The sequence below is a fragment of the Ursus americanus genome, chromosome 25, assembly GCF_024610735.1.
Source record: "Ursus americanus isolate L20-20 chromosome 25, mUrsAme1.1.p, whole genome shotgun sequence".
In the NCBI taxonomy this organism is placed as follows: Eukaryota; Metazoa; Chordata; class Mammalia; order Carnivora; family Ursidae; genus Ursus; species Ursus americanus.
The window spans coordinates 23,084,571-23,098,876 of NC_142151.1; the positions used below are offsets into that span (position 1 = coordinate 23,084,571).

General features: G+C 35.8%; 1 protein-coding gene across 19 annotated transcripts in view; it reads right to left on the minus strand.

The window, feature by feature from the left end:
* SOX5 (SRY-box transcription factor 5) overlaps nt 1-14,306 on the minus strand; it is a 963,841-nt gene that overhangs the window by 281,356 nt on the left and 668,179 nt on the right. For all 19 annotated transcript variants that reach the window (XM_045811725.2, XM_045811726.2, XM_045811732.2 and 16 more), the window contains one exon: nt 13,511-13,721. In XM_045811725.2, the coding sequence (XP_045667681.1) occupies nt 13,511-13,721 (211 nt within the window). The remainder of the gene's footprint in view (nt 1-13,510; nt 13,722-14,306) is intronic.

The following is a 14,306-nucleotide window of genomic DNA, read 5'->3' on the forward strand; positions in this document are numbered from 1 at the left end:
AGCACTTACAAAGCCTCTTCAACATGTACTTTGTCAAAAGGACAGTGAGTAACTAAACAAAAGCAACTCAAACCTCTGCCAATTAAAGTATCTGCAAGCTTTTCCCCCGGTCCGTTCACTTTTTATTTTTCCCACCTCAACGAATGTGGTTTTAAAACAAGCGTGAATTTCAAAGTGCCCTCTTTTTTGCCCAATTAATGGAAGGCTTTGGAAATTTGAATTTAGGAATGTGAATCTCCATAATTTCCTCAGGAAAAATAGTAATTACAAAGTTGGTAAAATTAGGAGGCAATTCTGAATTTCTATTTCAACTTGTCTGTTAATGTAATATGTTTCAATTTAATTTCTAAAGGGTTGCTCAACAACAGACATTTAAATTATAAGAACAGGCATTGCGATTTATAATGTAAACTCAAATACCAAACATTCAGTGCCTGTAGGGACGTTCACAAGGCCAAATATCACGTACCAGGGGCCTGTCTTTTGCACAGAATGATTACATGCAATGCTGCAGCACACCACAGACGAAAATATACTGCTAATGACATCTACTTTTGGACCCCTCGAATAAGTCTTAAAACAGGGGGAAAGCCTTATACCCATGTAGAGGATCTAATCGTTCTATATGTCAACATATTTGTAATAAAAGTTAAAAGGGCATTAACATAATTATTTCTGATGGGGAAAAAAAGCATAAGTAAAGTATCACAGAAGGGGCAATCAACTAAAGTCAATTATTTTCAATAGATGTGACAGATGCAAATATCAAAATGATATATTACAAAACAATATCCATACATATTTTAAAGTTTAAAGAGAAGATAATTCATGACCAACAATTTTTATATACTTTTTGTTTCACAAACATCTATTTACCAACTTAAAAGCTGTCCAACCCAATCCTGCAAGTGCTATAAATGGCAGTGAATGAAAGGTGTTTTGTTGTTTTGTTGTATTTGCCACTGAGAATTTGCACAGCATTGTACAGTGTCAGGGTGATATCCATCTAAGAAGACAATCTTTCCCATTGTGTCTGACGGAGAGAGAAAGAGACACAGAGAAAATGAGAATGAAAATTCAGTATCTCCTTCACCCACTGACGGTCTATGGTCTATGATGACTCTTAAAGGCTTGAAGTATGTCACAATATACACTTTTCCCTACCCATCCCATTGTTTTTGATTAGTTCTCACAAGAAGAAAACTCTTTTTGTGAAATCTGTACTAAAAGCAATGAACTGCTTCATGTAAAGTAACACTGGGTGATTTTAGTAATAGGTTGTGCCTTCAGGGTCTTGTGATATAAATTGTGAGCAAAGATTTTCTGAAGTTCAGAAAAAAGGAGTTCCAATTGTGTAAATAATGACAAAGTCTAGTTCTAGTAGAAATGAAATTTCACAAATAAATGCAGTTTCTTACACACAAGGAGTACACTCATCACGGCACAACAAGTTTGGAGGTGTGGGCGTCACACTCTAAGAAGGAAGAACACGGACAGATAAGATGCTAAATAAAACCAAGCATATGTGGGATCTGAAAGGAGGGCTACACACACGCACACAGGCACACACAAAAGGAATGGAAAGAAAAAAGCATAAAGGGGGAGGAAAGGAAGAATAAATACACCACATAAAAGAAGGCGAAAATCTTAGAAAATTATGAAACTTTGGCCAAGGGAGCCCTCGCTTAGAATCTGTCTTCAGCACACATTCACATTTATTGTAGAAATAAGAATATAACAAGTCCACAAACGCCATGTTAAAATGCCTCTCCTACTTTCATATTGGTCACAGTTTGCAACTTCATCCATATCAATCTAGAAAAATCTTTCTTTCTTTTTGAACAGTAATTCTTGAGGTAGAAAATGGCCTAACCACATTTTATTTAGGAAAATTTATATAAATAAAATCAAAGCAACTACCTATCCCAGGAGTTTTATGAAGGTTGAGTTTGTTGTTTTTGTTGTCAACTACATATCCTAAATTTCCAGAATTTTGCAGATCTGAATACTATTTTTTCAGTACATAAAAGCAGCCTGGGAAAGCAACACTGGAAACTATATAATGTTTCCAGCATGCCTAAAGTACTAATGTTTCTAACCAGCCAAGATGTGATAATGACAATAACTGGTACAATTCCAAGTTGGTTATAATTCATAAAGTACTTTCATGTGCATTACCTCATTTGTTTCCTTCAACAACCCTCTGATGAAAGTAGGGCAGTTAGCATTGCCAACTGAAGGCAGATATTCATTACATTAACATAGTCATTATAGCAACTTAAAGGCAAAAAAATATAATGTTTTTTCACAATTAATATAAAAGTTCAGTTTTATGCAAGAAATTCTTATTTAAAATTTTAAAAATGCATCATGAATCCTGGGTTTGGAAATTCTACCCTTTAGGCAACATGCTGGAAGACTGGAGGCAACAGGGAAGGTGTTGAAAGGAATCAGTCATTTTTCTTTCACCAAAGACCTCTAGCATGAATTATGTGTGGGGAGGGGAAAATAGGGTTGTGGAACAGAGGATCCAAAATTAAGCTGCCCCCTTCTTGAGCCCATCACAAGAAATAAGAACTCTCTCTCCCATGCCAAGTCTACACACCTAAAAAAGGGTGCTGGTCTCCGTTATGCTGACACACTGTTAAGGAACCAGTTTTAGCTTTGAATTTTGGAAAATTATGCATAGATCAATCCAATTCACTTTTCACTTTGCCTACAGGAATGGGGGAGAATTACTGTCTATGGGCACTAATGCATAGATAATGCCAACATATTTTCCTTAGAAAAATGTGAAATATTAGAACCATTTAAAAGATTAATGTGAATATAAAGTTTTCATTCTGTGTGTATTTTAGTTTTCTATCCTGGATTTTATAACATCTAGTTTTGTGACATAAGACAAAACTTTAACCTCTAAGTCACAGAAAGAACAGAAAATAATGATCTCAAAGATTAAATAATGAGGAGAAGTTTGGAGAAGACAGGATGACGAGATAAACAGACAGGGAGGTCAAGGAAGAGTCTGAGTAGGGAGAATGTTAAAACCGAAAGAAAAGACAAATAAAGCAAAAAAAAAAAAAAACCCTCAATTTTTAGGGGAGTGTTAGTTAGCAAAGGCTACAACATGTCAATTAGTAGTTAACTGTCCTACACAGTTAAGTTAAATAATCACCTATTATATGTCAAGCCCATTATTAAGAAACAGACAGGCACAAGTAATTAAGCTAAGAACTCTTCATTCACATACTCTTGTGGAAGATAGGAGGAAGGTAAATAATAGTGATAATGAGGTAAGAACTAATACAGGTGACTTAGTGCTAATAGTGTAGACTAAGCCGAATTCTGACAAGGGTGTTCAGAGAAGGTATTGAGTCTTAAAGGTGAATAACAATCCACTGGGTAGCTAAGACAGGGAATGACACTCTAGGCAGAAGAAACCACGTACGAAAAAGCAGAGTAGTATTATAAATACAGTGTTGAGAGAACTGCATACAGTTTGATAAGATAGCACAAGAATATGTACCTTAGAAAAGTGGTGAAAATAACAGTAAGGGAAAAAGGGAGTTGAGTCAAATTATATATGGTCTTATATTCAATGCCAAGTCATTTGGTGGAGGACAGCACTTTTGTTCCAATTCTAGTTCCTCCATATAATAAGACCATAAGCAAGGTACTGAACTTCTGGGGGCTCCTGGGTGGCTCAGGAGGTTAAGTGTCTGATTCTTGATTTCAGTTCAGGTCATGATCTCAGAGTCCTGGGATCGAGCCCCGTGTTGGGCTCCGTGCCAAGAGTGGAGCCTAAGATTCTCTCTTCCTCTCCCTCTGCCCCTCCTCCCATTCTCTCTCTCTCTTTCAAAAAAAAAAAAAAAGTTACTAAGTCTGATGTTAACCTCAGAGTTTTTGAGGATTAAATGAAGTAGCTCACATAATATCTGGCAGAAGAGTCCTATCTTTGTTAAGATCCTTTGCTCTCCCATCCCCAAGACAGCCATGGGGCAATGTTCAGGAGTAAAAGCATCCTTCCAACAAATATTTTGAATATTTACTATGTGCACTACCCTCACCTTTAAGGAGTTTAATGCAGGGAATGAAACTGACAAATATATGGACAATTATATCACAGTGGAGTAAGGATAACAATGGAGGCAAGTAACTGTACTTAAGAAGATGACAAAGTTAAAACAGTGAGTACTCTTTCTAGCACCTGAGACTTGGAGAGATGAACAGAACTACACATAGAGGTGATGGGAATCAAGAAAAGTGAATTTTGTTTGTTGTGTTTCTAGAAGAAAGATATGTAAATTTCCCTATAAGTTGAAATGGCCATTGCAAAGAGACACTGAACACAGCATTGATGTTAATATAGAAAAGTGAAAATAAGAGGCCCGCTATAATATTTGCATCTAAAAGAATTCTAAGTGAGGTATTTAAAGTATCATCAAGGTAAAAATTATTCTCACCTGTGCTGTTAATGACCCAAAGTTTGAATGAAAATCAAGTTAAAGTCTGAGTCTGACCACTAAACTTGAATGCGGATCTATATTTATAGATCATCCCTAGCTACTGGAACTTGAGAACTCAAGACATTTGCGGATACCTATCTATCTTGGCTTTAGTAGGTAAATTAAGATATCTGGTTGCCTTAGATTGGATCAAATTTAAGGAACAGTGAAATACTCTTCGAAACTAAGGTAGTGACATTATTTCTAAAAGACCAAGAAAAAGAAAAAAAAAGAATGTCTGAATGTATGTTGCAACTGAACAGGAAAACAAAGGAACCTGTGCCTGTAAAATGTGGACTGGATGCTCATTTGGCTTTAACACCGACTGTTGTGGGATCTCAGGCATATTTCCGCCTCCGTCAGTCTTAGGGTCTCTCTCTGTCTCTCTGTCTCACTCAAAAATGAGGAGAGATTCCTTAAATGTGTCTACATTTCATTCCAATTCTGAATTTCTATTATTCGACAACTATTTTGCTCCCAGACATAATAAAACCTAAAACAAGTTTTTATTAAGATACTCTCCAAGGCATTTTCTTTTAGCACTTTAAACTCAAAAACAGTTCAAACTGAGCTAATTTTCAATTAAAACTTTCTGGAAATTTGATCACCACCGAGGCATCAGGAACTTACTCTGGCAGATAATTATTAACTACTACTTTATTGTTTCATATTTCAAAGGAATTTAGGCACACATGGGCTAAAGAGTAACATTAAACTATTACTGGCAAAATTCCTAATTGGAAGAAACAGTATAACTAGTGGTTAACAGCATGGATTATAGTTTAGGTTGACTTCAGCTTGAATAATGACCCTGACACTTAGTCACGCTGTGACATATTTAATCATGTTTTCTCATCTGAAAATGGAGATGATAAGAATAAGAATATTTAGTTCATGTGAGTGGCACTTCCTGAAATTGGGACGGCTATACATAGCAGTCTTGGCTATAAGGTTTATGTAGAGATTAAATGAAGTGTTTCATATAAATTATGTAACACTACAGTTAACACATGATATGCACTTAATATATGTTACATTTCCCCCACCAATACATTATTATTTAATCAATGTTTTGATGCAGGCATTACATGTCCCATACTATAATATTAAACCTTGTTGTTATTCTAAGCCTCTGAAAAGACTAACTGATAGAGCTTAGTTATTACCAGTACAATGTAACTACATTGCATAGGGTGGATATTTTGAGCTGTGAATTTACTATGAAGTTTGGCATTCCATGTCGGTTAAGAGATACTGGACGAATGAGGCTTTCATGCCAGACCTTTTTGAGTAACGATAGGCAACAATTCCGATGGAGAAAAAGCAATAAACAAAAATGCATTAATATATTCTTCTCCTACTTATAACTTTTGAAATATCTTAATTGCCTGAAAAACCAAGCTAGCTGGAATAAAAGAGAACAATTTTTTCTTCAACTCATAAGCAAATCTAATTTTCTTTCTAACCATTTCACCTCAGTGGCCTTCTTTTGTATGACACACCATTCTCTTCTAACTTCTCAATTTTTGTTAGTTTGCTGTTGGCAGGGATAAGGTCGGAAATAATAAAGATTTTCTACTGAAATCTGCTTTCCCCCCTCAATGAGAGGAAGCAAAGGCATGAATATGGCACCCTCATAATGATTTAGCTGGGACTTAATGAAATTTTCATTACAACCTGCTGTTCATTTTAATGGCCTTTGAAAAACAATGGAAAAAATAGCTTGGGGGAAGAAAGGATTTTTCTGTGGCATATATTTGCGAGCTTAACATTTAGTTCCATTCACCCTATCTCTGGTCTCCTCATCCCATGTTGCTACTCTCATCACAAAGCTGTTACCATGTTTTGTAGTTTCTAAGTTCCGCAGTTCTTTTGTTAAATTTATTCCTATTTTATTCTTTTGATGCTATAGTACGTCACAAAGCTAGGATCATTTTTTTGTATTATATACAGTGTCACTGTCCTAATGCTTAGACGATGTCAGGTTTGGGTGGCCATTCTTATGCCCAGCCATACCCTATGATTAATGGAGTATTTAAAGCCAATGTAACTTTCTACTTCCTGTTGGGACTTTTACACATCTCCCTGGTTGTGTTTCCCCATTTTTTCCTCCTCTTTGCAGTTAAATAAACTATTGTCAACATTCTATTGTTTTCCTATGATATGATTTTCTGCTTTTCCCTATTTTTTCTTAAGAACATCACTTCATTGAAATACATAAATTGCTGCTTGACCTATCTCTCAATTGTTGCAATCATTAAATAAACATTCTTGCCCTGGCAAATTTCTTTATCAATAAAAGTGAGCGTATTTACACTTCTGTGTACTCAAAGCACATGTCTAGGAATCTTGTGTATGTAAACATAAATGCATCTTAGTGGTTCTGTTTGTATATAAAGTATCTTTCTGGAACTCAGGCTTTTACATGTTAGCCATGTTCAATTTATATTCCTGTCTTCCATCAAGACTATCTCTGTATTTTCTCAATGTCTTTATATTATTCATTAGCGAGTCACTCTTGAGCTGAGCTTTTAATATATCTGTAGGAGGCAAAGTACAAAAAATGCTGTGGGAAAAACAATAATAAAAACAGGATAATGTCCACATTTAATAGTGATGTTTCTTCATGTCAGCTCTTCCTTCTGTGGATGCTCTGTCTCTGCTCTTCTGCTTGTGTACATGTTGCTAGATATTATACTTTTCTCCTAAGTCCCAATACCTCTAAATGGGAGGCAATGCCTACTGTCTTCTTTCCTTTTGGAAGTTTCTCAGTTGGATCTGTCCTGTCATGTACCTCCAAATTAAGAGTCTTTGCAAGTGCCTGGAAGCCAACATGACACAATGGAGAAATACCAAGGTCATATACCAAATTTCTATGGAGAATATCATCTAAAGGTACTCCCCCCCCCCCGAAAAAAACCCAAACTACTTTGTAATCCAGTATATAGCACTAGAGTCATAATTCTTCCTAGACCTTAGCTCTTGATCACAACTGAGAAACAAACTGAGGGCTTCAGAGGGGAGGGGGGTGGGGGAATGGGATAGGCTGGTGATGGGTAGTAAGGAGGGCACATATTGCATGGTGCACTGGGTGTTATACGCAACTAATGAATCATCGAACTTTACATAAAAATAAATAAATAAATAAATAAATAAAATTAAAAAAAAAAAAAAAAGCATTTCCATTATAGGGGAGCCTGCATGGCACAGTCAGTTAAGCATCTGACTGTTGGTTTTGGCTCAGTCTCAGGGTGGTGAGATTGAGCCCTGCATCAGGCTCTGCACTTAGCTGGAGTCTGTTTGATGATTCTCTCTCTCCCACTCCCTCTGCTCCTACCCGCAACTCTCTTTCTCTCTAAAATAAATAATAAAAATTTTTAAAAAGAAAAAGGAAAAAAAAGAAGATGTGGTCCATATATACAATGGAATATTACTCAGCTATCAAAAAGAATGATTTCTCAACATTTGCTGCAACATGGATGGCACTGGAGGAGATAATGCTAAGTGAAATAAGTCAAGCAGAGAAAGACAATTATCATATGGTTTCTCTCATCTATGGAACATAAGAACTAGGAAGATTGGCAGAAGAAGAAAGGGATAAAGAAAGGGGGGGATAATCAGAAGGGGGAATGAAGCATGAGATACTACGGACTCTGAGAAACAATCTGAGGGCTTCAGAGGGGTGGGGGGTTGGGGAATGGGATGGGCTGGTGATGGGTATAAGGAGGGCATGTATTGCATGGTGCACTGGGTGTTACACGCAACTAATGAATCATCGAACTTTACATCAAAAACCAGGGATATACTGTATGGTGACTAACATAATATAATAAAAAAAAATTAAACAATAACATGTGAGAGAAACACTTCCCAACTCATTCTAAGAATCCAGCATTATCTTACTAGAAAAATCAGATAAAAACATTGCATTAAAAAAAAGCAACTATATAACAATATCTCTCATGAACATAGATAGATGCAACAATCCTCAATGAAGTACTGGCAAATGGAATTCAGTATTATATATATTATAAACCACAACTAAGTGGAATTTACCCAGTTTGCAAGGCTGGTTCAACATTCAAAAATTTCATCAGATGAGCACACTGAAAGAGCTAGAGAGTATTGTGCTAAGCAAAATAAGTCAGTCAGAGAAAGACAAATGCCATATGATTTCACTCATATGTGGACTATAAGAAATAAAACTAATGAGTAAAGGGGGAAAAAAGAGAGAGGCAAACCAAGAAACAGACTCTTAACTATAAGGAATAAACTGATGGTTACCAGAGCAGAGGTGGGTGGGGGATGGGTTAAGTAGGTGATGGGGATGAAGGAGGGCCCTTGTTGGGATGAGCACCAGGTATTGTATGAAAGTATAGAATCACTATATTGTGCACTTGAAACTAGTATTACACTATATGTCAACTAACTGGAATTTAAAATAAAAACTTAGAAATGTATGTCATATCAATAGATGAAGAAACCATTTTGACAAATTTTAACAAAGGAACAAAGGAAATTCAATAGAGATATGATAGTCCTTTCAACAAATGATGCTGGAACAACTGGACATCTATATGCAAAAACACAAATTAGACACAGAACTTAAACCTTTAAAAAAATTAACTCAAAACAGATCACAGACCTAAATTGTAAAATGCAAAATTACACAACTTCTAGAAAATAACAGCGGAGAAAATCTAAATGACTTTGGGCCAGGCAATGCCTGTTTAGCTAAAACATCAAAAGTATGATCATGCAAGAAAAAAGGTAAGTTGGACTTTATTAAAATTAAAACTTTGCAAAAGAAAGTGTTAAAAGAAAAAAATACAAGCCCCAACTTGAAAGAGAATATTTGTAAAATGCATACCTCAAAAAGGACTTGCATCCAAAATACACAAAAAACTCTTAAAACTCAACAATTAAAAAAACCCTCAATTAATAAATGAGCAAATGATGTAAACAGACACAAAGAAGATATACAAATGGTAAATACACACATGAAAAGATGCTCCGCATTATGTCATCAGGAACTACAAATTAAAACAACAATGCTATGCTACTATAAACCAGTCTGAATGGATAAAATCCAAAGAACTGACAATATCAAATGCTGGTGAGGATATGGAGCAACAAGAACTTACATTCGTTGCTGCTGGGAATGCAAAATCTCACAGCCACTTTGGAAGACAACTTAGCAGGTTTTTTGTTTTTTGTTTGTTTGTTTTTTTATAAAGCTAAGCATAACCTTACCATACATTTCAGCAACCACACTCCTAGGTATTTACCCAGTTGAGTAGGAAACGTATGTCTATACAAAAACCTTCACATAAATATTTATAAAAGCTTTATTCTTTTTTTTTTAAAGATTTTATTTATTCATTTGACAGAGAGAGAGACAGCCAGTAAGAGAGGGAACACAAGCAGGAGGAGTGGGAGAGAAAGAAGCAGGCTCCTAGCGGAAGAGCCTGACGTGGGGCTCGATCCCAGAACTCCAGGATCATGCCCTGAGCCGAAGGCAGACGCTTAACGACTGAGCCACCCAGGCGCCCCATAAAAGCTTTATTCTTAATAGCCAAAAATGTGAAACAACTAAGATGTCCTTTGATAGCTGAATGGATAAACAAACTGTGATACCTTCATACAATGGGATTTTATTCAGTACTAAAAAACATGAGCCATGAAGAGACATGAAGGAAACTTAAATGCACATTGATATGTTAAAGAAGCCAGTTTGAAAGACTACATACTGTATGATGCTAATGTTATGACATTCTGGAAAAGGCAAAACTACAGAGATAGTAGAAAGATCAACGATTGCCTGGAATTCTAGGGAAGGAGGAGGGATGAGTAAATGAAGCACAGGGGATTTTAAAGGTTATCAAACAACTGTTCTGAATGATACTGCAATGGTGGATAAGTGGCAATATGCATTTGTCCAAAAATGTAGAAATGTACAACATGTAGTTTGAACCCTTATGTAAGAAGATTCTATAAGATAATTTGGTACTCTGAGAGATACCAGAAAAAACTACAGAAATAATTTGATCATATTACAAATGTATGGAAAAATCTCACTGAATAGGGCGGAGGAAAAATTCCCTAAGTAATTTTGGAAAAGAATGGAATCTGTAAAACTAAAGGCAAAAAGAACTCCACGCAAGTACTATACCCTATTGATAAAGATGTTTCCCATGGTATTATCAGTTAATAATTCTGATACTATTATACATAGACACTAGAATTGAACAATAAGTAGATGGATGGCGGATGGTTCGATCTAGGTTACTCACAGTTGGGATGGGAATGTACACATCAACAAGGAATGAGGCTGGAATGATCCATGCGGAAATAGATTACAGTTGCAGACAGTAGTAAGAACTCATTTTTAGCTTAATATATAGACAATTAGACATAGAAATATTTATAGATATGTATGTATATAAGTTAGCACACACATATATTTCTTCATTTTGTCAGGTAAGAGGTCCTAAAAGAAATGATGCCTTATGAGCAAAGAACACACCTTGTATCCATATCTAGCTTTCTAATACCATTCTCCAATAAAATGAACCAGGATTTCTTAGAGAAATGACTGATACTTGAACCGGAGCACGAAATACACAACACGAGTCTACGGCACCTTACACTGCCAGAAAGTAAGAAGTGCTCAGGAACAAATTACCCACAATCACAGTGGTATGTCAAAATGACACAGAAGACAATAGGAAGAGCTTCCAATGGCCTAAGCTGAAACAATTTGAGCAACAAAATAAAGAATTGGTTTATAAGTCAAAGTATAAAATATCCATGCTGTCCATACTGATATAAATATATGATTGAATAAATTAATAAATGATGGAGAAGAGATAAATCTCCCATGCAGAATTCCAAATAAATTATGTAGAAACTCTACTTTAAAGGAGGGTGAACATAACTCCCTACTCCTTAAATGTGGGTTGCACACAGCACCTTCCTTCCAAAGAGTATGGTATGGAAAGGGGGCAGGGAGTAACTTTACAGTGGAGAACCCTGACAAACACTGTACCAGCCAGGTGACCAAGGTCAACATCAAATTCATAAATCATATAGAAAGTATGTACCCTTGATATGATGTGACAAAAAGGTACTTTAACCTCGTGATCTTCCTCCCCAAACCTATAACCCCAGTTTAGTCAAGAGAAAACCATCAGATAAATCCCAATAGAGGGACATTCTACAATATACCTGAACAATATTTCTCAAAACTTTCAAGGTTATCGGAAACAAAAACAGTCTGAGAAATTGTCACAGCCAAAGGGAACCCAAGGAGACATGGCCACTAAATGTAGCATGTTATCGTTGATGGCATCCTAGAACAGAAAAGCACACTTGGTGAAGACTAATGAAATATGAATAAACTGTGGACTCTAGCTAACGATAATGTATGACAATATAAAAGATACAAAATAATTTTAAAAGCATAAAATTAATCATGCAAAATGAACAGAATATGTAGACAAGAAAGAAATGCATCATAAGGTTAAGAGTTGCTATATCAGAAAGCTACAAATTTAAGCAATTTTTATTTTCCTTTCAATTTTTATGGTTTTTTAAACAATTCTTAAATAAGAAGATAGTATTTTTAATATCAAGAAGAATTCCAGCACATTAAAAAAATTGTCTAGGTCCTCCTCAAAACCCCATTTTTATCTCCACGTGGATGGAAGCCAAAAGTCTTTGGCTGACTAGATTATCTCTAAAATTCTTTCCAACTGTAAGATCATGTGAATTACATAAATTATAACTAAAATCCATGTCCCAGCTATGCATCTGGTAGGGACCCAGAAATATTTAATTACCATATGACTCCCAAATATACTGGTTAACATACATTTTGTGCCATATATACTCATAATTTGCTAGTGTCCTAACAACAGACTAGAAATGAGCCCAACCCAGTATTACATAGTATAGATGCAGTACATTTTTGGTGTAAAATATGTCTTTTTATGTCACTATTTTTTGTTTGTTTGTTTTAAATTTTCATCTGACTTTTAAATAGGAGGCATGTTCTTATGTGCAATGTGGCATCCAAACTTAGGAAGAATACAGGTTTAAGTAGGAAGTAGGAAACATCTGTAACATAAAGGGTGACTATCAGTTATGCACACATTCTATAATTGGCATCAGTTGTTTTCTTTATTTTTTAAAATATTTTTATTTATTTATTTGAGACAGAGAAAGAGCACAGAGGGAGAGGGAGAAGCTGACTCCCTGCTGAGTAGAGAGCCCGATATGGGGCTGGATTCCAGGACCCTGAGGATCATGACCTGAGCCCAAGGCAGACGCTTAACCAACTGAGCCACCCAGGCGCCCCTGTTTGTTTGCTTTGCTTTTAACAGTATTTCATGTGCATGTTACCTATAGACTACTATCAGTAACTACTGAAGAGGTTTAGAAGATGAAATCTTAAAAGGCATCCTGACAGTCAAACAAAATGGGAACTTCACATGGCTAACAGAATTAGAGAATCAATAATTTTTAAATATAGAATAGGCCTAACCATATTAATTTTGGACTATACAAGAAACAGACCGAATTTAGGTAGCGCAAGATGCATTCATGTATAAATAAAGTTACACAATTTAATAAAGTTGTCAAATGGCCTTGGGGACAAAAACTGGAGATGAACAAACTAGCCTGCAGATATTTGGGATGTAGGTGGTGCCTATTTTGGGCTCCGCTTTCACATTCTATTCTTGAATCCTTAAGTTTTACTCAACCACAACTTACCCATGTGTGAAAATGAGGAAGACATCACTACAGAAATTAATGATTAAAAAAATCGGGACAGACATATTGAAATGTTTCTGAAAAAAAAAATCTATCCAACTTCATAGCATTAGGTTTCCATTTTGTCCAATTTAACTTTGAGTGTAAGTCAAAGAATAGAACTAGAAGTTAAAATCCGACTATTAAAATCAGGAGATGGCAACCATTTCGTTCCCTTTTCTAGCCTTTACCTTCTGGCTCATTTTTGATGAGCTCTTCCATTTTCCTCTGCTTCAAGGTGTCAACAACGTCAGCTAAGCTGCCTTTGCGCCGTTCGGGAGTTCCTAGGGCCGTGCTCGACAAGGACTCACCACTCTGCCTCCCACCTTCTTCTGCCTTCTGAGGTGAGGTAGATGAGTTGTGTGGGGCAAATGAAGACATAACTTTATTGCCATCAACTTCCTGAAAAGAAAGCAAAGGAAAAAAATCATTTAAAATTCAGTGAATTTTTTTTTTAATTGCTGATGTGGCTTATTTAGCTAAAACATGAAAAAGTGAAATGTCACTCTGCAAGAGAAAGATAAATAAAGGAATTTAAAAAAGAAAGAATGCATTAACTTTACAGGCTGGCACAGAGTGAGTCAAAGATCAATTCATAGAAGAAATAAAAATATGGAGACTCTCTCCATTAGACTGAGAACAAATGGCAATGAAGCCTTATACAAAGCCTATATCGATCAGATGTATTCTTCTGCTTTTCTTTGAAAGTCTTAGATTTTCCTATGGACATTAAATGCACCAGTCATCTGGCTTAAACTTGCTCATGATATTGTAATATTTAAACAAGTAACATTATGCACTTCACTTTTCATTTTAAATAGCTGCCTCTTCTTGATGGTTGCTCCTAATTAAAGCAGGGTCCGTTTTTAGTTCTCCACCTCCCTCTCATGCTTTTAAGAAAGCATCAGCCACACAGGTTATTTTGACATCAGATAGGAATATTGAAAGTTTATTTCTGCTTATGCCAAAGATATTTCCAATTCCATC